This window comes from Danio rerio, chromosome 6 (genome assembly GCF_052040795.2).
Source record: "Danio rerio strain M-AB ecotype USA chromosome 6, GRCz13ab, whole genome shotgun sequence".
NCBI lineage: Eukaryota > Metazoa > Chordata > Actinopteri > Cypriniformes > Danionidae > Danio > Danio rerio.
This window is the reverse complement of record NC_141026.1, coordinates 19,618,641-19,645,931: the sequence shown is the minus strand read 5'-3', so window position 1 is coordinate 19,645,931 and position 27,291 is coordinate 19,618,641. Positions and strand designations below refer to the sequence as shown.

General features: G+C 35.6%; 2 protein-coding genes and 1 long non-coding RNA gene across 12 annotated transcripts in view; 1 reads left to right on the top strand and 2 right to left on the bottom strand.

Moving 5' to 3' along the window:
- The window catches only part of LOC147843476 (uncharacterized), a 756,120-nt gene that overhangs the window by 554,770 nt on the left and 174,059 nt on the right, over window positions 1-27,291 (bottom strand). The gene's annotated exons all lie outside the window — the stretch shown is intronic.
- cidec (cell death inducing DFFA like effector c) lies at window positions 5,019-14,240 on the bottom strand. Of its 5 annotated transcripts, XR_015492812.1 has the most exons (8): window positions 14,174-14,240; window positions 13,762-13,842; window positions 13,474-13,615; window positions 11,384-11,533; window positions 10,613-10,648; window positions 9,288-9,320; window positions 5,948-6,138; window positions 5,019-5,807 (listed from the first exon to the last, which is right to left on the bottom strand). XR_015492812.1 is itself a non-coding variant. In XM_087255776.1 (7 exons), the coding sequence occupies exons 2-7, from the start codon at window positions 13,802-13,804 to the stop codon at window positions 5,654-5,656; spliced, it is 741 nt and encodes a 246-aa protein (XP_087111902.1). In that variant the 5' UTR covers window positions 13,805-13,842; window positions 14,174-14,240; the 3' UTR covers window positions 5,019-5,653.
- The window catches only part of obsl1a (obscurin like cytoskeletal adaptor 1a), a 30,407-nt gene continuing 24,436 nt past the window's right edge, over window positions 21,321-27,291 (top strand). For 5 of the 6 annotated variants that reach the window (XR_015492910.1, XR_015492911.1, XR_015492909.1 and 2 more), the window contains exons 1-2: window positions 21,321-21,688; window positions 25,269-26,450. Coding sequence is in view for 2 of the 6 variants with exons in the window: in XM_087256201.1 (XP_087112327.1) it covers window positions 25,346-26,450 (1,105 nt within the window). In the remaining 4 variants the exon portion in view is untranslated. 6 annotated transcript variants of the gene reach the window in all.

Below are 27,291 nucleotides of genomic sequence, written 5' to 3'. Positions count from 1 at the left end.
GGAATGCTCAGAAATGGTTGGTAGCAAAACAAGACTTGGCACTGAGTCCTTGCACTGAGCTGGTATTTAAGCACCCTGCTAATAGACATCAGGTGCAGCGCTATCAGAGTCAGACATGTGGCTAATATTCAGGAGATGAGGGCCTCTGCTGATTGGTGAGGGGATATGCTGGGACCGAACCGGTGACACCTACTGTAGCGCTAGCCTTTACCCTAGCCTTAGCCCTAGCCCTAACCCTAGCTGTAGCCCTATTCCTAACCCAAAAACTACAGATTTAATTGTTCTAGAACAAAATATAATCTCACCTTTTTTAAAAAAAAAAATCGATTATAGCTATATGTTTTTTCTTTTGTGGCATCATGTAAGCTAATACCCACAGTGAAGGCCTATTTCTCTATTTTAAAATACCATTATTATTTTGTTTATATTTTGAGCACACAAAATAAAAGCATTGTTTTGAGTGATATAATTTGTATAGCCTACTGCTATCAATGATCATTGATATGTCCTATGGTTTCGAAACAGGAAATCATCTTCTGAGCTAGGGGAAAATTGATGTGTAGTTAGTGAATGCTTAGTATTTTCCAAATATCTTCAAAGGTTAGATTGCTTTTAATTGTAACAGCAATGCTTACTAGAACTGTTTCATTAAATTCCTTCATACATATCTGATAAAGTGTCAATTGATTTGTTTGTGTCCAAGCAAACATGCCGTGGTGAAATAATTTTTATTATAATTTTAGTGAGCTTTTTGAGGTATATTATTCATATATATTTTATGCTTCTAATAAAATAATATTTAAAGTAGCGGTGGGCCGTTATCGGCGTTGACGTTCTGCTTTAACACAAGACTCAGATCTGACCTGAAAAGATCAGATTCCATGCGGTTTGGGCTGTTCACACTGTCATCACCTGAGTCACATGAGGGGGAAAAATCAGATTTGGGCCACATTTGCCTGCAGTGTGAACGTAGCCTAAGTCCTACATGACGGTAATAGTTTGATTGTGGTGTTTACTTCAATAATGCCACTAATATATGCATACTCCACATCTTAATTTCATTTCTGTTTAGTTCTGTTATGACTTTAGACAGATTAAGGTGATCAAAAATCGCAGCTTCGAGCTTATGTAGACTTACAGTTTCAAATTCACGTTTAACTGAATAAACAGTTAGTAAACACAAGCAAATCTTATTGAACTTCATTTATTTTTATCACCAATTATCATGGTAGAACAGTTTCTCAAGCAGTTTGTGATGCATTTTGGAAGCAGGAGATGAGCCCCTGGTCTAATGTGCAAACTGGCTTGAGAAACACGTTCTCAAATACTTATTATTTGGGTAGCACACATATTCTGAATTCCCTCGGCAGAATTCAAACTAATCTAGATAAATTATGAGATTAATCTATATTTTAAAAAAATAATCTATGCCCACCTATATGTTAAAGCCACAGTAGCATTTCATTTGTCAGAGCTATGTTTTTAGATCGTGATTTTTAGTCTATACACAACATTTTGAAAAAATATTTTTAGTGAACAAATTGATTAGGCAATCATAATTAGCCTATTTAATTTCCTCTCATGCTATAAACTGGAACACTTCATCACATTCATTCACTTGCGCAATCTCAGTAGCCATATCTGAATTAGGTCAAAATAACTAACCCTAATTTTTAAATATTTAAAAAAATATATGTAATACATTTTTGTAATATATTTGTTTTAAAACACATTTCTAAGCATATTACTTTAAATAACCAATTTCTAATGACTGATTTATTTTATTTTTTCCATGGTAACAGTACATTATACTTTACAAAATATTTTTCAAGATATTGGTGTACAGCTTTACCCCTGTGTATTGACTACTATTTCATTATGTTCGTGGCTGTTTTTGCCCCGTTGACTCCCATTATAAAGGCATTTTTTACAAAGCCATGACACCAAACAAATCATGCATTCTTGGTTGTTCTCTCTCACACACTTACACATGTACACACACATACACACACACACAATTACTCAAATACAAAAAACCTTTGTATAGCCACCCCTTCATAAAACCCAATTTCTATAGGATAGTAAATTGTTTAACCACATAAATGATATAACCCAATGGGACAAACAAATAAAATAAAAACACTTTTGCTCATTAAAAAACATATTGTAACTCTATTTTATATTATATATTATTATAAGCCTTTGGAGTTCTTATTTGAGAAAGAGAAAGAAAAGTCTTATATACTAACTAGCACATTTTTTCTGATAAGAAAAAAAATAAATTTTTCAAGGTAATATATACTAGAAAAAAAAAATTCACATCAGACTGATACATTTATAACTTTAAAGAACAACAATGCAGCTTTTATTGAGAGAAGACAGGTAAAGATTGAATCATCTCAGAGAGAATAAAACTTAGGAATGATCATGTCATGATGGATTAACAAATAAACAGGATCATGATGTTTAATGCATTTGTAAAATAAACATTATTTGTGGCATTTTATTAGCAGCAGTGTGAATTTCTATTTTTTACCCAGGTTGCCCTCCTGCCGATAAGGATAAGAGATGTGCTGGCCATTTGAGACATGGAGAGTAATTAAACTATGTGGGGTTCTTCTTGGCGGATCTCATGTAGAATTTCCCCTAACCTATCCTTAACCCTAGCCCTTCCCTAACCCTAACTCTAGCCCTAGTCCTAACCCAAACCTTTGCCCTAGTGTAATGATGAATCAGAGGGATGTGGATCCATTTGCAAGCTTTATTAAAAACACAGTTATGGAAACACAGAGAGCAGAAAAACCAAGGACAAGCAGCAATAATTCAGAAACGGTAGTGGAGGCTTTGGTCAGGGCAGGCAGCCTACGGTCAGGAATGATAATACAGGCGTTATAGGGCAGGCAGCAAATAATCAAAAAACGGGCAGGAAGGCAATCGGCAACAGAAAGGCAGTCAGAAATAGTAGGAATGCTCAGAAATGGTTGGTAGCAAAACAAGACTTGACACTGAGTCCTTGCACTGAGCTGGTATTTAAGCACCCTGCTAATAGACATCAGGTGCAGCGCTATCAGAGTCAGACATGTGGCTAATATTCAGGAGATGAGGGCCTCTGCTGATTGGTGAGGGGATATGCTGGGACCGAACCGGTGACACCTACTGTAGCGCTAGCCTTTACCCTAGCCTTAGCCCTAGCCCTAACCCTAGCTGTAGCCCTATTCCTAACCCAAAAACTACAGATTTAATTGTTCTAGAACAAAATATAATCTCACCTTTTTAAAAAAAAAATCGATTATAGCTATATGTTTTTTCTTTTGTGGCATCATGTAAGCTAATATCCACAGTGAAGGCCTATTTCTCTTTTTTTAAAATACCATCATTATTTTGTTTATATTTTGAGCACACAAAATAAAAGCATTGTTTTGAGTGATATAATTTGTATAGCCTACTGCTATCAATGATCATTGATATGTCCTATGGTTTCGAAACAGGAAATCATCTTCTGAGCTAGGGGAAAATTGATGTGTAGTTAGTGAATGCTTAGTATTTTCCAAATATCTTCAAAGGTTAGATTGCTTTTAATTGTAACAGCAATGCTTACTAGAACTGTTTCATTAAATTCCTTCATACATATCTGATAAAGTGTCAATTGATTTGTTTGTGTCCAAGCAAACATGCCGTGGTGAAATAATTTTTATTATAATTTTAGTGAGCTTTTTGAGGTATATTATTCATATATATTTTATGCTTCTAATAAAATAATATTTAAAGTAGTGGTGGGCCGTTATCGGCGTTGACGTTCTGCTTTAACACAAGACTCAGATCTGACCTGAAAAGATCAGATTCCATGCGGTTTGGGCTGTTCACACTGTCATCACCTGAGTCACATGAGGGGGAAAAATCAGATTTGGGCCACATTTGCCTGCAGTGTGAATGTAGCCTAAGTCCTACATGACGGTAATAGTTTGATTGTGGTGTTTACTTCAATAATGCCACTAATATATGCATACTCCACATCTTAATTCCATTTCTGTTTAGTTCTGTTATGACTTTAGACGGATTAAGGTGATCAAAAATCGCAGCTTCGAGCTTATGTAGACTTACAGTTTCAAATTCACGTTTAACTGAATAAACAGTTAGTAAACACAAGCAAATCTTATTGAACTTCATTTATTTTTATCACCAATTATCATGGTAGAACAGTTTCTCAAGCAGTTTGTGATGCATTTTGGAAGCAGGAGATGAGCCCCTGGTCTAATGTGCAAACTGGCTTGAGAAACACGTTCTCAAATACTTATTATTTGGGTAGCACACATATTCTAAATTCCCTCGGCAGAATTCAAATTAATCTAGATAAATTATGAGATTAATCTATATTTTAAAAAATTAATCTATGCCCACCTATATGTTAAAGCCACAGTAGCATTTCATTTGTCAGAGCTATGTTTTTAGATCGTGATTTTTAGTCTATACACAACATTTTGAAAAAATATTTTTAGTGAACAAATTGATTAGGCAATCATAATTAGCCTATTTAATTTCCTCTCATGCTATAAACTGGAACACTTCATCACATTCATTCACTTGCGCAATCTCAGTAGCCATATCTGAATTATGTCAAAATAACTAACCCTAATTTTTAAATATTTAAAAAAATATATATCATACATTTTTGTAATACATTTGTTTTAAAACACATTTCTAAGCATATTACTTTAAATAACCAATTTCTAATGACTGATTTATTTTATTTTTTCCATGGTAACAGTACATTATACTTTACAAAATATTTTTCAAGATATTGGTGTACAGCTTTACCCCTGTGTATTGACTACTATTTCATTATGTTCGTGGCTGTTTTTGCCCCGTTGACTCCCATTATAAAGGCATTTTTTACAAAGCCATGACACCAAACAAATCATGCATTCTTGGTTGTTCTCTCTCACACACTTACACATGTACACACACGTACACACACACAATTACTCAAATACATTGACTAAACACTTTAAGACATAATAAGACATAATCTTATTTATTGAACCAAAATATTTATTAAACAGCAACAGCTATTAGAAAAGTCAATAAAGTGTTCAGTCAAAGGCAGTAATAAATACAGCATAAACATTTAGCAAAGCTAAACATATCTCTTTCATATCTTTTTTCCTTAGTATGTTACATATCTGCAATGGTCACCTTGTTCCTTTCAAAGCATTATCATTATTAAAGTCATTTACACTGAAACATTCTAATCAAGTTTCAATGCTTCCCTATTTTTTCTACATTACTGATGTTTTAATTAAGCAACTTATCTGGACATGCATATAGAACTCACTTACAGTTTACTTGCCCAAATGTTATAAACATGGCAAATCTTTTGTTCATGCAATTAATGTAGTTAATGCATATTGTTACAGTAGTTCTTTTTAAAAGAAAAGATAACAAAAATAAATACATATTGTAAGAGCTTTGTTTATCATTTTGTGAGCTGAGCTCATTTTAAATACACATGGTAACTGTTCATATTATAATGTTTACACAAAAGTAAATAATTCACAAATATGCTCATAGAAAAAAACAAAGAAGCAGGGTATAAAGATTCAAGTTATGCAATTTGTTGTTAGTTAGCCAAAGGAGTTGAAGAGGTCGCCATCTTTTAATGTTTTAATTGCTTGATGACGTATGCAGGTGTTATCATCTCTGTCTCTGTTTTCTCCTCCTCGTCAATAAGATGTTGAATATAGCATGAAGTACCCACTAAAACATGACCAGTGGTCTGCATAGTGAAGAGAGTCCATCTTAGTGCTTCCCTTTTATTACAGAGAAAAAACGTTCAGTGACAAATAAACCGATATTTCTTTATTATAATATATTAATGTAAATGAACTAAAACTAATTCTTCTTTAAAAGAAACTTAATTTACAGAGCATGCATGTACATACAAACTTACCTTAGCATTCGTTTTGCCTTGTAGCAGTGCAATACATATGACACAGAGTACATTCCATACAAGGTTGCCTGCACATTTAGGCAGCCAATAAAATCCTGTGGATGTTTTTTGTAAAGATCAAAGGTCAGTTTGGCAACATCTTTCCTTGGCTGTGTCCAGTTGCAATCAGGATCTTTCTTGGTCATGCGTTTCTTTGGAATAATAAAAGAGAAATTTGTTAAAGATAAAAAAAAAACTACATATATAAAAAATACAGACAAACAATCAAACACACTGCTATTGTCACCGACTCGGTCCCAGTCATTCCCCTCGCTGGCCAGCAGAGGCCGCCATCTCAGGACTTCTAGCATTACATCATCCACTTACGCTGATTGTGCACACACCTGATCTGAATCTTGTTAACGACCCACGTACCTCTTATAAGCAGCACTCAAACACTCAGTGAGCGCCAGCATTACTGAGCGTTATTCCCTGCCTGATCTCTTGTGTACAACTCCAGCCCGTTTCTGACTCTGCGTCGCCTTCTGCCTGCCCACGACCCAAGCCTGATACACGGACTCTGATACTCGCTGCCTGCGCACGACCCAAGCCTGATATACGGACTCTGATTCTCGCAGCCTGCCCTTGACCCATGCCTGGTAAATCACTCTGTGTCTGTTTGCCGCCAGCCTTGAAACCTTTCATACTACTGTGGATGTGTGTTTGCACCTTGGTGCATATTGTGTGTTTGAGTGAGAGCTTGATTAATAAATACTGCATAATGGATCCCTCCGTGTCAGTCTCCTCGTTACAGCTATCTACTATATGGTGTTTACAAAATGTCAACACCTGTGGATAAAACAAAGGTGGTTTATTTATAAACAAATTTCGAGAGGATCACGTGCTTATGATTGATCATGGCTGGTACCGAATCAGCTTCACACATTACGCCAATCAGATAAAAACTAATTCATTATAAATAACCAGAGTTTATCACTTCAGTCATCTTTGTCTTGAAGAACCCGCCCTTCCACCCCTACTCCTCCCCCTTTTCCTTGTAGGGCGGGACAGTGGTTAGCACTAATGCCTCACAGCAATAAAGCCACTGGTTCAAGCCCTCACCGGGCCCTGTGCGGAGTTTGCATGTTCTCCCCATGCTCCCCATGTTTTTCTCCAGATTCCCTGGTTTCTTTCCACCGTTCAAATACATACCATATAAGTAAACTAACTAATCCAAAGTGGCATCATAAGACAAACTCTTAGCCAGCTATATCTCTTAGCTATTCCTTGCACGTATACGACTAAGCTCAATCTCCTCTCTCGCCCTTCAAACAGAAAGGAGCCCCGAGCCCGAGGATATTCTAAGCTCAGAACTCTCTCCTAGGACAGTATGCCAAACACTCTTATTTTCAATCATCAGCTAAGTGTGAACTCTTGAAGTATGGTTAAAGTTAAACCTAAAGTTGTAATTACAGTTCACTCTGATAAATAAAATGTTTCTTTCAGAACTCAAACTTGTAGTTGGTCTAGTATTGTGAGACACACTTTCCCCCCAAAAAACACCATGAAGACACACCATATGTCGCTGACCAGCTTTTATCAGATAAGAACCAATGAATGTATCTTTTGTTGAGTAAGCAATTTCTGCATGCACTGCAATGGTCTTAACTCTTAGTTATTTGAGTGAAACTATTTATTGAAATGGGCAGATGGAGTCAAGATGGGTAATGTTTGTAATAAGGTATACATGTGTATAGACAATATCTACAAACATTATTCAGCAACAAAATATTTGTGTTGCCTTTTTATTTGTTGGCTAGCAAAATGTTCACTGCAAGTGCAATTCCCTCAGATTATTTTCTGAACTTTTTATACCCGCTCTGTTTTTTTAATTTTTTTATCTGAGATATGAGTAAGTTATTGCCCCAAATAGCACATGGATTCCTCTCTTTTATCTGATTAAGAAGAGCATGCAGTGGTTGCAGATGATTAAGCAAAGGTCACGTATAATTTATGTAGAGCATTACACATTGATTATTTGAGATACTGTGTTGATTAAACTATGTGTGAATCGTGCTTTAATACAAACTTTATAACTAAATCAAAATACTGAAAAGAGGGTGTGATTTTAGTTCTCCTCATTGCCATCTTTTACTCAAAGCATAGTATATGAGGAGTGGATAAAAACTGATAATCAAACTGATAATGACAGAGTAGAAATGCCATTTCAGAGTGGAAGCAATTTTATTTTAGCATTATTAACCAAATATTTATTTTCAGTTTACTAACTTTCACAGATGCATTGTTTACAGCAACAATATTTATGTTGACAATATGTATGTACTATGTATGTAACATAGTAAGTACTGTAAATTCTGAATTTATGGCAACTGTAACCAGAATTCCTGTAAGGCAGACTACATTTAATTTTGGAACAAAGCTTATCTGCTGTTTTCTCAATGATTCAAAGCATCCTTCCAGTTTATTACAATTAGTGAAACCAGTCCTTTTAAATGATAAGGTTGGTACAAATAATTATTTGTCAGTTTGACATTGTGTTTGATCTATCAATTTGTATTTATTAGTTTGACTTTTTGTTGAACTGCAGATTTTCTAATGTGCTCTTTTTTTAGCAGCCAGGAAAATAATGTAACACTGAATGTTTCACTGTGAGATTGGTATCATATGAGGAAGCTGTGTTCTATTCCTCCTGATCATTCATTTATTTAACCATTTACTTATTTATTTTTATTATTTTTAAAGCACGTTACAATGAAACTGTCTATGCTTTTAACTTCTAATCTTAGTCTATACATGAATGTTTCTAAATTGTGAAAAATATATTCATTCATTCATTCATTCATTCATTCATTCATTCATTCATTCTTTTATTCATTCATTTTCCTTCAGCTTAGTCCCTTTATTCATCAACTTTATTTATTTTACGCAGTGGATGCCCTTCCAGCTGCAACCCCTCACTGGGAAACGCATATACACTCACATTCACACACTCTAAGGCAAAGTCAGCTTAACTGATTCACCTATAGCGCATGTCTTGGGACTGTGGGGAAAACCGGAACACCCAGAGAAAACCCATGCAAACGTGGGGAGAACATGCAAACTCCACACAGAAATGCCAACTGACACAACCTTCTTGCTGTGAGGTGAAAGTGCTAACCACTGAGCCACTTTGTTGCCTAAGTTATATTAATACTAGTAAAAAATTATTCGTATTGAAATGAGGTAAAAAGCTGAACTATGCTTATATGTGTGTTTTTTATTCCTTGGAAGAGAAATTAACAATGAACCATGACTTCAAAGATGGATGAGGTGCTCTTTCCAGCCATATGTTGACACTTACCCTCTCTACTTTCTTCTGACCTGGAAGGTGTTTCTGAAAAAACAAAATACATGGTATCATTTATGTGTATTGACCTCTTATAGCACAGGTGTCAAATCCAGTTCCTGGGGGCCGCAGCTCTGCATAGTTTAGTTCCAACCCAGCTTCAACACACTAAAGCCACGGTCACACTGGACTTTTCTCCACATAGATCGGAGATCAAAACATGCAATGGCTCACTTTTTTTTAATGTCTAATCAACTCATTCATTCATTCTTTTATTCATTCATTTTTCTTCAGCTTAGTCCCTTTATTCATCAACTTTATTCATTCTACGCAGTGGATGCCCTTCCAGCTGCATCCTGCCCCATTTCGCAGCGTCCTACGACAGAATTTCACATGCTCAAACTCTAGTGCGACTGCAGCTTTACCTGTAGGTTTGAATCAAGCCTAAAGGACTTAACTACAGTACTTTTATCAGGTGTGTTTAATTAAGGTAGCTACAGTAAACTGTGCAGAGCTGCGCTCCTCCAGGAAATAGATTTGACACCTGTGTCCTATAGTATGGTCATTAATTCCATATGCACAGAGGTTCTTAAAAGAATGAGTTACACAATCTGTGTTTTATAGTGAGGTTGGGTGAAATTCAACATAAAAAAGTAAAATTCCTAAGTCTAGACAGTGGGCGAAGCAGTGGCGCGGTAGTAGTGCTGTCGCCTCATTGCAAGAAGGTCGCTGGGTCGCTGGTTGGAACCTCAGCTCAGTTGGCATTTCTGTGAGGAGTTTGCATGTTCTCCCTGCGTTAGCGTAGGTTTCCTCCGGGTGCTCCGGTTTCCCCCACAGTCCAAAGACATGCTGCAGGTAAATTGGGTAGGCTAAATTGTCTGTATATGAGTGTATGAGGGTGACAGGCCGGAATGTGTAAAAAAATTGTTATCATATGGACAAGTCTAAAATGGCTTGTTCCAAAGAGCTGACCCCGCAACCATATGGGACCAAGGCCAAAGAAGAAGCAGTAAGTCTAGATAGTATGTCTGTGCTCTGATATGTAAAACAACATTTTTAACGAGATTTCAAATGTGTGCAAGTGTGTTAAAAAGTAGAGTTGCCAAAGTGGATAATGTAAATGATATGCAAGACACGGCTACTACTTGCTGATGTTGTGTGTGTGTGTGTGTGTGTGTGTGAGTGCGTGCGTGTGTGTGTGTGTGTGTCTTCTGATGTACAGTATAATGACTGGTTTACTGCAGTTGTGAAGTGCTGGAAGTGTCAACCTAAATGTTTTTTTTTTTTCTCTATTGACTACTTTAAAGGGATAGTTCACTCCAAAATTAAAATGTACTCACTATTTACTCACTCTCAATTTGTTCCAAACATTTTTTCTGTTGAACACAAAAGAAGATATTTTGAAGAAAGCAGAAAACCTTTAACCATTGACTTTGAAAAAAAAAACAAAAAACAAATAATATGTAAGTTAATAATTAGGGGGGTTTTCAACATTTTTCTAAATAACTAATAGTGTTAAAAAAGAAACTCACAAAGGTTTGAAACAAGAAAAGAGAGAGTAAATGATTATAGAATTTTCATTCTTGGTTGAACTTTCCCTTTAAGGGTTTGTAGTCCTAACAAAGAGAATCGAGGGTTTTGTAGTTTGTGAGCAAGAGTAAACATGATGTGCGATATGGGTGAGATGACTTGAGTTTAAAAGCGTTCTCTTTGTTTTTGTCACTTTCACCCAGAAATATGTTCTTCACAACACTGCTATGTGTTGAAGGAAATAAACTAGGAATGTTTTCAAGAAACTCTTTTGCTTGGTCTCAGTTCTAAAGTGCATGTTTTTGAAATGTACTGTATGCACTTGACTGTTTTGAAATTAATATTAAAATCAAAACAGGGCTCCCAATGCGTCTGAGAATGTTTACATTGGTTCATTTATGTACATACTGTAATAAAACCTACTAACTACTTATAAAATTGCATCTTTGCAAGATATGTTAACATCTAAACCACCTGAAAGTATTTGATCTAATAATAAAGTTGAGTTGCAGTACTTTCAAATAAAAAATCACTATCACTATCTTTACAGAATTACAAAGATTCTCAGATTAAAAACTGACCGTTTGTGGGGCCCATTTCTGTCCTTTCCCCAGCACCATGAGGACAGTGTTGTCTTTTAAGGTTTGAAAAAAGTCCTGCGTATCTATTCCAGTTCCATCCTCATCCAACACCAAAGCACTGATACAGTGTATGTGGAATACATCCATCACCTAGGCAGGAAAATATGTAAGTTGAATTTTCATAACAGAAAAGAGCAGTTTACAGTTATTTCTGACAAACTATTAAACCAACAGCCTCGCTTTTCAGTTTTCAGCGACATTGCAAAATAATGAGCCATTCTAAATGACTATGGCTTGTTCAGAAGTAGGCTAAAAAGGATGACCCTTTCTGCCATAACAGTTACTGCCAGAACTCATTTAGTTTCCCCAAAAGGCTGGTTATCCAGGAATGACAAAAGAACAAAACAACAGGATAATGCAGATAATCCAGCCTGATCTCACGAGAAAACGTGAGTATTTTACGTTTTGCCAGTTTAGTGGCTAATTCGTACGAATTCGTACGAGTTCAGTCGTACGAAATGGTACGATTTTAAAAAGGAGGCGTGGCACCTGACCCCACCCCTAACCCCAACCGTCATTGGGGGATAAGCAAATCGTACTAAATTGTACCAATTAGATCGTACGAATTCATACGAATTAGCTACTAAATGAAAAAGTTACGAAATTGCCATGAGATTGTGTTGGATAATCTTATTGGGCAACTGGTTACAGCTGAAATTACTCATCATTCATTCAATATAAAAACAACATCTGTATTTTGGCATTCTGTGTTCTTCTATGTTTAAGATCATTTGGACTATAAGTCCACTATGAAGTGACCAAAGCTCTCATCAACAAAAAGAATCAAAAGACTAGACAAACATTTACTGAGGAGCAAGACCACAAAATAGCAGTGTGACAAACTAGGGATATCCTGTGGCAGCAGATGTGCTAAAAAAACATTAAGCAAGAACTTACACCTCCAACTAAATTTAGATTGCTTTAAACTTTAGACATGTCAGTTATCATCGTTCTTCGTGCTAAAATCAGCATTATTCTGTCATTTTGATCACTATGATTTTAACAAAATTAAGCGCCTTGGTGGCGATGCGGTGGGGCTCTAGGTAGTGCTGTTGCCTCACAGCAAGAAGGTCGTTGGTTTGAGTCTTATGAATGAATAATGAATGAATAAGTACATTGGTTAAACACTGTACTACTAGCATGGTACAACTGAAATTACTTCAAAATTGAATAATGAAGATGAAGAGAGTGTGTGAGTGTTGCAGCTAGAAGGACATCTGCTATGTAAAACATATACCAGAATAACTGATGGTTCATACCTCTGTTCCGACCCCTGATAAAGCAGGGAATAAACGAAAAGTGAAATTCATTCTCATCTCTAGTGTATATCTTAAATTATTTTAAAAACCCATATTTTTGAAAATTCTCTTCACTAAATCTACTCTCCTAACATGGGACGGTAACACTTTATTTTGATGGTCCATTTGAGTATTAGTAGACTGTATGCTTAATATCTGTTAATACTGCTTATTTATTAGACATTTAACTGACTATAAGAAACTTAGCAGGTACATGTCAACTTACACTAAACCTAACCCAACTCTGACTGACCCCATCCTAACTGTATAATCTAATGAGAATTAGTTGACTTGTATAAGCAATGTAAAATATATTCATCAAACAAACCATCAAAATAAAGTGTGACCCATTAAACTTCCCAGCAACTATTTTGTGTTTAATAGACATCTAAACGTAGACAGCTTGGCTAAAACTTGGGCTGTCAGTGAATGTTTAATAGACATCTAAGAATAGCCCAAAACTAATATGTGTAGTCATTCCGTTCTGTTTTTTCAATGACTAGTCTAGTTTTAGTCTTTTCTTAGATGTCCATGTTCACTGACAGCCCAAATTTAGCCTTGTTGTAGTCAAGACGACTGTGTTTAGACATCTATTAGACATCTATTAGACATCTTTCAAAAACAAAAACATGTTTGCTGGGTTCTTTCTTAGTATTTCACTGTATATAGAAATACAAAAGAAAAAATTATTCACACTCTCTTTATTCTTTGTCCTTAAATTACAGTCTTCACCTTGTGGTGCAGGTCTTCTAGGTCATCTGCCATGATGCCTTTTTTTATGGAGCGATCAGAGTTGATGACACGGAAGGGTCTGGAGTGCTGAGTCCAGCGTGGTAATATTTGATGCGTCACAGAACCACAGGCTGATATGCATCTGTGGATGGTGACACACAACGCACATACTGTACACGCAAAATGGCTTGAAATCCCAGTTCCCAGTTTTAAATGTACATATATGAAAAGGTTTAATCTAATCATAAACAACAAATTTTTTATAAAAGAAACAATAATAATGCTTACTTTGACAGGGATGTTGAGAGCACATCAACAGATTTCTTGGCATTTTCCATTTGAATGAACAATGAATAGGTCTGACGCAACCTTTAAAAAATACAGGAAATTATTCTTTAATAGTTATCATTTATATTTTGTTTCATTTATATAGCAAATGTATTCATATTGAAAACAGTTTACACATTAACATAACACCATCAAAAATAACAACCAAAATATTTCTTAATATAAAAGAAGTGTACTGGGAACAAAAAGTGAAATATTGTTGATTAAATCTGTTAAGAACATTAGAATAAAAAAAATTACAATATCTCTGTTAAAACATTACACTATAAACATAAAATATCTTAATTAAGAACTTTACAATATAAAATGAATGTATGTCTAGTAGTTCACAATAATTATATATCCACAATACCTTAAAGAAATGTCTTTGGTCCCGTTTTTTGTTCTGGTGTTGTTCCGTATTTACAGCAGATCCGTCTGTCTGGTCTCTTCATTGCCTTGGAGTTTTATTGCAAAACTTATTTTTTCACCTTTGCTCCACTATGATGACAAGATTGTTGGGTCATACTATGTTGAGTAATAATGTTAGCCTCTCAGTCTCAGCTAACATCACAAGACCATTTGTAGGTAAGTCAGTGTTGGATTAATGGATTAAGAGTCTTTTACAGCAAATGTATACAGTTGAAGTCAGAATTATTAGCCCCCCTTTGATTTTTTTTTTTTTTAAACATTTCCAAAGTGATGTTTAACAGAGCAAGAAAATTTTCACAGTATGTCTGATAATATTTTTTTCTTCTGGAGAAAGTCTTATTTGTTTGATTTCGGCTAGAATAAAAGCAGTTTTAAAACATTTTAACGTCAAAATTATTAGCCCCTATAAGATATATATCTTTCGATAGTCTACAGAACAAACCATCGTTTTACAATAACTTGCCTAAATTACCCTAACTGCCTAGTTAACCTAATTAACCTTTAAATGTCACTTTAAGCTGTATAGAAGTACCTTGAAAAATATCTAGTAAAATATAATTTACTGTCATCATAGCAAAGATAAAATAAATCAGTTATTAGAAATGAGTTATTAAACTATGATGTTTAGAAATGTGTTGAAGAAAACTTCTCTCCATTCAACAGAAATTGGGGGAAAAAAATTAACAGGGGGGCTAATAGTTCTGACTTCAACTGTATATTTACATCCACTGGGTCATATGGTAAATAGACTCATTGTTTGTTACTGTGTGACAGAATAAAAAAAGGCTTTTATTTTACAAAACAACTTATGAATTTCTATTAAATTCACCCTATTTTAGATTTATAAAATTATACATACACTATACAATATTACACAGTTGAAGTCAGAATTATTAGCCCCCTGAATTATTAGCTCCCCTGTTTATTTTTTCCCCCAATTTCCGTTTAACGGAGAGAAGATTTTTTTCAACACATCTCTAAACAGGATAGTTTTTTAAAACTCTATTAAATAATTTATAGAGGAAATTTAATGTAAGTTAATTTAAAGTTGGGTGTATTTAAATAAGCTCCAGTATTTCTAAATGTCCACATTAAAAATGTAATAGGTCTGGCAGAAGAAGCCCCTTCTCTGACCCTCATTGAAGAAGGTTCCATCTATCAGATTCAAGAAGTGCTGAATTCTAGATGGTGTATAGGAAGGCTAAAATATCTGGTCAACTAGGAGGGGTATGGTCCTGAAGAGAGGTCATGGGTTCCCCAAAACGACATTCTGGACCTGGTTCTGCTAGAGGAATTCCATACTGCTCACCACAAATGGGCATATGCCTTGGTGTTCTTACAACCTGGAAGATATGATATGGATCTCTTGAGTTCTTTGATGGAATCGGGTAGTGGCCAAGTGATGGCTTCTACCTCGCCCTGGTACATCTTCACACCATGCTCATTGATAAGAAACCCATCATTAAAGGTGGAAAAAAGATCTAAAATGATTTACAGTAGTTTCATTTTTTTACAACACAAAAACATTGCATTTTAACAGTGGTAGACTTTTATATCCACTGTATATATACAGTGTGAGTACCCCCCCCCCCCCCCCCCCCACAAATCTCTCATTTAAATTAATATTTTCTATAGGATGCTTTACATATAGTTTTGAATGGCAGTTTGTTTTTACAATAAATCCCATATGTTACATTCTTTTTAGTTTCTTGATTACACTGCGAGTACTCTCTTGGAGCTACTGGGGTCCTTCTTGGAGCATGCACTGTTTGAAGACTTTATTTGTATGCAATGTTCACAAAGTATAGGCAGACTAGTCCTTCAATCATCAGAATCAGTTTTATTGCCAAGTTTGCTTCACACACACAAGGAATTTGTTTTAGCTACAGGAGCTTCCAGTGTACGTAGTGACAAGTAACAACACAAAATAAATATGAAAAAAAAAGACGATAAACATTATACCGAGATGCAGTTAGTCAAAAAATCTGAATGTTGAACTTTAACTGTATATTTACATCCACTGGGTCATATGGTAAATAAACCAATCGTTTGTTACAGAGTGACAGAATTAAAAAAAAGTTATTTATTTTACAAAACAACCTGTGAATTTCTGTTAAATTCACCCTATTTTAGATTTATAAACTATACATACACTATACAATATTACACACAGTTGAAGTCAGAATTGTTAGTGCCCCTGAATTATTAGCTAGCCTGCCAGATTCTGTTAAACAGAGAGATGATTCCTTCATGCCTATAAATTCTTCTACAAACTCTTTGAGGGTCAATTTTTTCTAGGTCAATGGCTCCATCTTGTGGCCTAAGAAACCCATTAAATTGCAACTAGATTTTTGCAGTATTCCTGTGATGCTTAGAGCTTTGTATGGTCTCTCTGGCAGCAAATCACATTTTAAGTTAAACACAAGTTTAAGTTTGACATTTTTCTTTTTATAGTGTAATTTTCATTTAAAATTTGAAATGAAGTAGGTATTATATCTTTGACCTGTTGTTGCTGTGCTATGCCAAAATAATCTCTTAATTCTTGCTCAATGATGTGCTTTTTTTTTTTTTTTTACTCTGATACACTTGGAACCTAGATGTGCACAAGAGATTTTTCTTTTGAAAATTCTTACATTTTCTTAAAGGCAAGACAATTGGATAATACCCCAATAGCTTGCGAATGTTGGCCACCTTAGGCAGTTATACGGCACTGGTGGTCTTCCTTCGGCCCAGACAAAATGAATGTGAGCGTGAAGTGGTCCACTTGTACAATGGCAAATTCAAATTCATAATGGGCCATTTAAGGCAAAGATTTGGCACTTATGGCAAAATGTTATCTGAATGTGAGCCTAATGTGGCCCATGTGGAAAATGATAAAATTGGCCCAAATGATGGAGGACAGATGTGGGCAAGTGTTGACAAAAATGTGGCATAGTCATTTAAGGTTAATCTGGGTCTGAACTGAAAGTTGCTCACACGTGTAAGCGCAAATGTGGCCCAGTTATCTTAAGACATGTGTGCCACTTTTGGCAAATATTTGGCACAGTAAGCTCTGCCTATGCGACTGTGAGCTTAATGTGGCCCAGAGAAAATATGGCAAATGTGGCCCAGTTATCTTAAAACATTTGTGGGTCACTTTTGGAAAATATTCGGCACAGTAAACTTTGGCTAGTGCAGCCATTAAACTATAGTGGCTCAGAGAAGATATGGTAAATGTGGCCCAGTTATCTTAAAACATATATGGACCACATATACCAAGTCACCATCATGGAGAAAAGTGTTTGCTTTAGTTGGGCTCATAGCCCTGAACCTCTTAAAATAAATTTTATTTTGGGCTGCTGTAACTTTTATGAACTTTGCTTGTAAATATTTATTCATTACAGCAAACAAGCCAAGTAAAAAAAGTAAATAAATTATAATAAAATTAAGTAATGCACAACCTGTGATAAGATAGTATAATTCGCTGATGTTATCTAATGATTAATCCATTTTTAAAAGTAACATAATAACATGCTTGCACATGCTACAGAATTATGAAGGTTTATAAGCATAAAAAATTCTATGGTTTAACTTCTGCTCACAGAGACATCAATAATCAGTATATGAACCTCAACATCGGTGACTCTTACAAAATAAACAAAAGTCAAATACATCACAAACAGGAGACTAATAGTGACAAAATCAACAACGTCAACATAAACAGAAAATTTAAAAGCAAATAATAAAAACTGTAGTATCAATAAGCAATAGAATATATTTATGTTGCAATGCATGCTGGGATTTTTGTTTTTTGACACACCCAGCAAGTGTAAGGTGTAGGTCAGATCTGGGCCAAAATAAAAGCAAACTGTGGCCCAGAATAGGGTCAGTTCTGGTTCCTTCGGTTGAATTCTGGCTAATATGTGGTATTGCTTTGGCTTATTTGTGGCTTAGATCTGACAAACAGAAGTGGACCACCCAAGTGCCATCATTCCATGCGTATGTGCCGGATGTAAGTGTCTGGTGTGGGCCGGATTTAGGCCACATGAATTTTGCTAGCCCGGTTACTTTATTTTTGTTTGTTTTCCTTTGCTGGCACACTCTGCTTTTGGGCTTCACTACAGATGTCATTTTTTTAAGGAGAGATGTGCCTCCTAATTGATCATCCTTTATGTCACATGAAGTTTTATAAACTAATTTTGAGAGGAGCACGTGATTTGATTGATCACGGCTGGTCTTTATATCATTAATCAATAATCATTGCTAGTTCAATCAGATATCATTGCTAGACCAATCAGATGAATTCTTGCCTCCAATAAATAAACCCATTCTTCCTACCTTTTCTTAGTTTTGAAGAATACCCCCATCCACCATTTTTCTCAGAGTTCTCAAGACCTACCTGATCTTGGACCCCCTGTCATGCTACATGACAATGTGGAAGCCCTGGGCTCAGGGTTCTCTCCTGGGACAGCATGACAAACCTGCAAGTTGTATCAGGCAATAGCTAAGTGTGAACTCTTGAAATATAATTCTGTCATAAATGCAGTTATGCAGCTCTCAGAACTTCCAGTTCTTTACTTTTTTGTTTTTAGGTCTGTGACATAAGTTTCAATCATTCCTGAGAGTCCTTATGATTGCGTGAAGAACATGTTTAATATACAGTATGGTATGTTATACAAAGTTCACAGAAGTCTTTAAACTCTTTCTTTAGGACCATGCATTTTCCTCATCTAAACTGAAATGTGATACAGACCTTAATTACCTATTCAGCGTGCCTGCAACATGCACATTCTCAATTTTTTAGAGACATTACATGCAGGTTTAATGGTGATGTTGGCTGTAGTTGTGCCATTGTAGCTGTTATATTTATTCCAAACCTCTGACACCATATTAATTTTCACATTGCATGATGACTCTACACAGTGCTTCTTTGCCCTGGTCAATAATCAATATTTCCTCTTTAGATGCCTCAAAGGCACAGACTGCAGTCAAATTACACATAAATGATTTTTTTTTTCTTTTTTTTAATGGCAATTTTTTTCAGTGAGAATGGGACTGATTATGATCAGAAACTTCATTATAACATATCTGCATGTCAAAAGCTCCCATAACCATTAGTGGATTTTTGCTCTTTGAACTTGATGGCTGTGATTTGTGAAGTCCACTGGTGTTGTAGAAAGCCCACTGGCATTAAACAAATAATAATAATAAAAAAAAACAGTACCATGAAGTTTAAAAGTTGCCATATTTGTGATTGAAATGAGAGAGGCTGGCCAGACATGGCACTTCCAAGAAAACTGTTATGAAAAAAAGGCCAGGGGAACCAATTTTAATTAGCAATTGGGTATTCTTCATTCAAGTGATTCAATATGTTGTGCAAGGGCAGTTTATAGTTCTTGGAAACTGAGGATCTTCAAAACATAAAATAGGTAATAATTTTGATCATTTTGAGGGAGATGATTATGGTAATTGTTTGAGGTTAGGTTATTATTAGGTTAGGAAAATTAGATTTGTACAGGTGACAGTTAATTGACACAATTTCACACATAATCATCCATGTTGACAGGAAATTGTGTCACATAGGTAACATTGTGCAAGTTTAATACCATCACGTTATTAAACATCATGTCATTAACATCATCTGTTAGATTAAAGGACATATCATTAATTTGGAGAAAAGGTTGTTGAGTTTCATAAAATGTGAAGTGGGTGTAAGAAAATAGAGAAATCACTGAAAATGCCCATTTCAGGATACTAATTAAGTAAGTCCAGTCAACTGAGAGTTATGATTGATTCTGGACAGGAATGTGTGTCTATTTTATTCCAACGTGTTAGGAAGATTATTTGAGTGGTCAAAACATCTCCGGGAATAAGCGCTGGAGAATTATAGCTATTACTGTAGTCTTGTGGTCAGAAAGTCTTTAAAACTACAATCAGACATTATCTAGATCACTACAAAAAATTATAAATTTTTTAAAGCATGTACTGTCCTCTTGTCCAAAATTAAGATTTTTTTTTTCAGTTTTGCAGATCAAATGGGTAAACATACCAAAATTTTTTATATGCTTTATTGCTCATATTTACTAATACAGAATTATAGGAACTATAGTTTTGTACACTGATTGGGCCACTCTGCCTTTAAATGGAAGGTAGGAAAATCTTTTTGAAAATCCTGCATCAAAAAACTGCTGCAATCCAAAACTAGTTTAGGTTGGAACTTTCTTTATGGGATTTAGAGCTTTGGAATTGAACATAAGACTATAATTTTATACTTTAAAATGAATTGTTTCTCATATGGGCGACGCGATGGTGCAGTGGGTAGCATGTTTGCCTCACAGCAAGAAGGTAGCTGGTACGAGCCTTGGTTAGGTCAGTTGGCGTTTCTGTGTGGAGTTTGCATGTTCTCCTCATGTCTGCGTGGGTTTCCTCTGGGTGCTCCGGCTTCCCCCACATGTCTAAAGACATGTGGTATAGGTGAAGTGGGTAGGCTAAATTGTCCGTAGTGTGTGTGTGTGTGTGTGTGTGTGTGTGTGTGTGTGTGTTTCCCAGTGATGGGTTGCGGCTGGAAGGGCATCTGCTGTGTAACATATGCTTGATAAGTTGGCAGTTCATTCCTCTGTTGTGATTCTGGATTAATAAAGGGACTAAGCTGAAAATAAAATAAATGAATGAATGTTTCTGATATGCCCTTGTTTTGACATTGTGTCATACAACATCAGGACTTTTTTTACTCCTTTTTTCAAATGTAAGGTTTGTGCTTCTCTATCTTTCTGATTTTGAGTTCAACGAGTGACCGTGCAACTGATATTGTAACATATTGTATAGAACAAAGCAAAATATTTATTTATAGTATTAATTTCTAAATTCACTGACACTTCAATTTGCTATGATCTTCAAGAATCTGCTTTGTCTCAATTTACATTGTAAAAGCGCTATTGAAATAAAGGTGAATTGAATTGAATTGAATGACCTATAGGGTCAAGTTGTCTGGTGGACTAAATTTAACCTTAGCAGCTCACTTCTCCACCAATGATGATAGCTGTGCTATTTTTAGTAGGGTGGGTGGCAGCTGTGAAAGCATTTATTGGCTGTAAACGGACATCGACACAGGCCCCAGTACCATCTGACAGATGCATTGTTTGGTGGTTTAAAGCAGGAGAGCTTAGGACCACTGAAAGTCATATATTAGACGCACATGTATACACATAGAGGCATTTCAGGAAGCTCAAGCAACAAACTGCACAGGCACAAAAAACTGGAGCTCAACCCGGGTGGATTTACTGCAGTATTAAGAAGACTTAAACTCCTGCCATGTGTTGCAGTTATTTTTATGACTTTTGGAGTTTTTCTACAATAATATGACTTTTTAAAAACCATAAAAAACATCAGGGTCTGTATCCGCTTTGTCTAAAGAGGAGGTTCTGAATATTAGTGTTTTGGCCGGTCCTAAATGCTGATTTAACACTGCTGTTGACACGTGAGTTTTTACTTTTTTATATTTGTATTTGACTCTTTCTTTTGTAATGAAAATTTAGGTGTCTTAAAATGAATGACTGGACAAACTGAATCACACATTTAAAGCTTTTTTAACATAGAGTACTACATTTTGTGTAACTATTTTTGTCCTTTATAAAATTACTGATGAATACATTTTAACTCTCTAAACTTGATTTTGGGTTAGATTTTTTGGTATTTGATTTTATAGACTGCAACATTTATGTAAAATACAAGAAATTTGAGGGTTGAGAAGCATATATGTCATAAAGACACCATCATAGATTTACTTTTCTTCCCAGAAACAGTTTTATTCAGCTACGGCTATAACTGACAACTTGATTAACAAAATAGGTGGTAATTGTTTGCATTACCTTTTATTAGTCATCACAAGCAAATATCTTATCATATATCATATAATATCATATAATCCTTATTAGTAGTTCAGTATTAAATATAAATGAAAATGAAAATTATTATATCATGAATGTTATACAAGCACACATAAATAGTCTACATTTTGTATTCACGGTTAGTTTGCTGCTTTACAAATTTATTTACAAATCCAACTGTGATTGATGTCTTTACTTATTAATTATACTTAATGTAATATACGTTCATACTAATTAATTGGTAAGTAAATAATCATGTTATCAGAGCATGGGTCATAATAATTGACTGGACACTTCTGGAATTTATCCAAGCATGACTCAAGTAAAATTGACATGATCCTATTACATACATGCACTATGACTATGTGGTGGACTCATTATCTTTTGTGCTGTGATGACTGACCTGATAGTAATCTGGGTCAACTTCTCTAGAAGACCCAGCAAGGCAATCTGATCTAATGAACACCAACACCCCAACTCTGGTCAGAGAAATGTTCTGAAACTTTGCTGTTATTTACATTTACACACTAAAAACTAGGTGGGCATGGTGGCTCAGAGTCAGAGGTTAGCTTCACAGCTAGAAGGTCGCTGGTTCAAGTCCTGTCTGGGTCAATTGGCATTTCTGAGTTTCTATGTTCTCCCTGTGTTCACGTGGGTTTTGCTGCAGGTGCTTCGTTTTCCCCCGTAGTCCAAAGACATAGAGGTAAACGGAATAAACTAAATTGGCCGTAGTGTATGTGTGTGAATGTTAGAGTATGGGTGTTTCCCAGTTGGTAGTTCATTCTGCTGTGGCGACCCTTAATGAATAAGGGGAGTAAAGTAATCAGAAGGAAAATGAATAAATGAGTGAACTCTAAAAATTGTGAAAAATCTGTGTATGTTTATATAACATAAACAAATAATGTGTCAATGCCATTTAAACAGTGTTAAATATTACCTACTAGGTAGAAGACAATGAAAAGGAGTCTGACTAAAATTTGTTTGGCATATAACCTTAAAAGGATTAAAGAGCACATATATCCATATTGTGTTTGAATTAATTAAATGAAATGTATGCTTACAGTGAGTGCTTTAGCGTAGAGCTCTTATTTGAATCATGCTAACAGTTTATTTTAGTGTGATTCATGGTCCCTTTTATAGAAAATAGAATGTTGATGCTATGAGTGTTTGTCCAAGTGGCTCATCTTAACATGTTTTGTCTTATGATGCACATGGTCAGCTCTCCCGCGTCTGTATTTGGACAGGCTATTTTAAATGCTTCCTCCTGATATACAGCACCAGCTGTCTGGGCTTACGTAGGGAGGAGGACTAGAGTTATCTTGACTGCAGTAAGTGGACTTCCTTTATGCAAGGAATGTTTCACTATCTCATATACCATTTACAATCTACTTCGTATTGAGCATTTAAAACATGATAAAGGTAGTTCTTCCTAATAGCGTAAATTGGTAAGATAATGCAATATCTACAGTACTGAAAACTGCACTTACCATGTATACAAATGGTTTTATTCATTCATTCATTTTCTTGTTGGCTTAGTTCCTTTATTAATCCGGGGTCACCACAGCAGAATGAACCACCAACTTATCCAGCACGTTTTTACGCAGCAGCTTCCAGCCGCAACCCATCTCTGGGAAACATCCACACACACACACACAAACACACACACACACACACACACACACACACACACACACACACACACACACACACACACACACACACACACACACACACACAGACACACACACACACACAGTAACACACACACACACACACACACACACACACACACACACACACACACACACACACACACAATATAGCCTACCCAATTCACCTGTACCGCATGTCTTTGGGCTGTGGGGGAAACCGGAGCACCCGGAGGAAACCCACGCAGATGGAGGGAGAACATGCAAACTCCTCAAAGAAATGCCATCTGAGCCAAGGTTCAAACCAGCAACCCAGTGACCCTTCTTGCTGTGAGGCGACAGCAATACCTACTGCGCCACTGCATCGCCTGATTTTATGTCATCAACTGAAAATTATTGTATATGCATAAGAAGCATAGTAAATACAAGTATCAACAAGTCGTGAAATATGAAGTGACATAAATATTGTCATCATCATCACTACTATAGAAATAAAAATTAATAAAATTAAATAATAAAAAAACAATCTAAAAATATCAGTGTCCTATCAACATAGGAGTTGACTGAGAAAGCTAGAGAGGAGCAGAAGCAGGAGACGAAGTAATGGAGATAAAGAAATAGCCGAGTTTTTTGAATAATCTTAGCTGCATATGTTTCAGAGACTTGACCAGGAGCAATCCAACATGTGCTGTTATACCACAAGCAACAGCAATGAAAAATTACTGCTTTATAAAATTGTCTTGAGACAATACAGACCTTGAAATGGACACATTCTCTAATCTCTTACTCATGAAAACAAGTGTTGCTTGAATCCACAGTCATAAGATTATAACAATATGGAAAAAATAATAAAGCAATAATTATAAAAAAAATACAATCATAAAATATAAAAACATAATAAAATGATAAACAATAATCAAATCATAAAAAAATAATTAATAAAATTATGTATTGATAATTAAATAAATGACTAATGATCATCTGATTAAATAAAAATTATTTAATGAACAATAAATAAATATAAACAAATAAAAATTAAACACGATACAGATGAATGGTTGTTTTTTTAAACAACACACACATAAGTTTGCTGCAAGGATTCTCAGATCTTTTGTTGGATTCTTCATTATATATTAAATAATTAAAAGGCTATTGCTTAAGAATGGGTAAAACTTAATTGTTAGACGGAGAGTGTCCATGTATAATGATGCAAAGGCATAGTTCACTCAAAAATGAAAATTCTGCCACCAATTACTCAATCCTTGTATCATTCTACAAACCAGTTTTATTCTGTTGAAGAAAGGGTGTAGGATTTTTTTTTCATCCATTTAAAGTTACAATCAATTAGTATTAAACTCCAAATGAAAGAATCAGTCAATCAAATAACACTAATAAAGTAATTCATTGTTTGATTAATTAAAGATAGCACATTTTAATGTACAGGGGAAGAATCTAAACATTTTTATCCCACCATTTTGTTATTTGCTTTTTTTTTTTTTTTTTGTCTTTGTCTTTTTTGCAGATCTGGGTATGTGCCACAGAAACTTGTGTCATTCCTAATTCTGATAAAACACAAAACAAGTGACAATAAAAATAAAAATGGATGTTTTTGGTGGTGCTCCACGTGTGCTTGGTTACCCACGGCCAGTTCTGGTGAAATGTGGAACAGACGCTGTGCTTAAATGTCAGATTGGTGGAGATCCCCAACCAGATGTGATATGGGAGCGGAAAAATGAGTCTATTCATCCTGAGGGTCGTTATCGTATTACCCAAGATGGCAAAGTGTACACACTTAACATCTCTGGGGTCACCATGGAAGATGCTGGACAGTATATTTGCAGAGCCAAGAACAATATTGGGGAAACATATGCAGCTGCTACCCTTAAAGTGCAAGAGGAGACTCAAGAGCAGCAAACACAGCCAGCCCAAGCACCCCCACCCCAACAAAATGACGTACAAGTAATTCCACCAGAACAAGATATGAAAATGAAGATACAACAACAGGTTGGGGTGGAAAAGAAAAAAGACCCATTCCAAGATAGCAAGCCTTATTTTTTGATCAAACCACTTTCCCTGAGAGTAGATCGTGGAGAAGATGCTGCCTTCTCCTGCAAGATCACAGGCGATCCTTTGCCTCAAGTGGTTTGGGAGAAAGATGGTAAGCAGTTAAATGAGATCTATGAGAGTGCCCACTATCATGTGGGCCAGCAAGATGGTGGCTGGTTCCAGTTAAAAATTTTCAAAACAAGAACTCCAGATGGAGGGGTTTATATGTGCAAAGCAGTCAACAAGCATGGAGAAGCAATAACCGGAGCTGTGCTCCTGGTAGAGCCCATTCCAGAACACAGAGAGGGGAGCATGACGAATGGATACACCAATGGTCATTATTCACCACAACATTCAAGGGCCAAACACTCAAAAGAACCTCACCTGAATGTGTCAAAGGCAAAGAAATTCACAGTCACTGAGGGCAAACATGCCAAATTCCGTTGTTATGTCACAGGAAAGCCTAAGCCAGAGATCGTATGGAAGAGAAATGGAGAAATCATTATGCCAAGTCGAAGACATCTCATTTTTGAGGACAGAGAGGGATATTACACCTTGAAAGTACTGTACTGTAAGCAGCAGGATACAGGACTCTACATTTGTGCTGCATCAAATGCCCTGGGAAACACACTGAGTGCTGTGCAGCTGTCCGTTAAAGGTAACTTTTTAAACTATGATAACCATGTTTATAAAACTAACATACATTTCGATTCTGCATTTTCATATGGTAAAAAATCCCTTAGTGTAGCAAAGTAAGTGCTTAATATGTTGCTGTAGGAAAGAAAGAGAAGTTGGGGTTCGAGTGAAGTAGCTTGGTAGATAATGTTTAAGAGGTGAGGTGTTGGGGTGGTGGAGGGATGCTAAAGTCATGAGAAATTGCAGGTTGGACAACTTTTGGTATTTATAGGGGTTTGGACTAATGCTGATCGAATAATAGAATGATTGTCAATTATGTATTTGAATCGCTGAAACATCTGCGCATGCTCCTCCTGAAATTTGTTTATAAAACATCACATCATGAAAGACATTCTGTTATTAATGTGGTTATGCTTTACTTTGATGGTCTCCCTTAGGTAGAATCTGTAGAATGGCTGTTGGGGAGATATAAAAGGAAATATTACACTCTTAATAATAAAGGTGCCAGGGAAAACCGAAGCAGGGTTTCAAATGTAATGCCATAGCATCTTTTATGGATCCCCAAAGAACATTTCAGAGGAAAGTTATTTAAAGTCACATTTTGTGAAAAATATTTGAATGATTTAAAGAACATTTAGTCCATTATAAAGATTTTTTTCTGCCATGCTTAATTTTCATGGATATTAAACATTCATCAAGATGCAATTAATGGAAATAAAGATCCCTTTGTTAAGAGAGTACAATCTCCTATATATATATACTATATAGTGGGTGACTATATTTAGATATTAAGTCATGCACTGAGCAATGTATCTGACGAACACTGACTAATGGTTGATGAGTGATGAAAGGTGAGAAAAGCC

Bases quoted from the DNA above. Each gene is read 5' to 3' on its own strand.
- cidec (XM_087255776.1), bottom strand. From the start codon at position 13,804: ATGCCAAGAAATCTGTTGATGTGCTCTCAACATCCCTGTCAAA. The intron at 13,644-13,761 runs GTAAGCATTATT...TTGCGTGTACAG, and splicing joins CTCTCAACATCCCTGTCAAA to TATGTGCGTTGTGTGTCACC. The intron at 9,321-11,383 runs GTCAGTTTTTAA...TTGTTTTTTCAG, and splicing joins AGAAATGGGCCCCACAAACG to AAACACCTTCCAGGTCAGAA.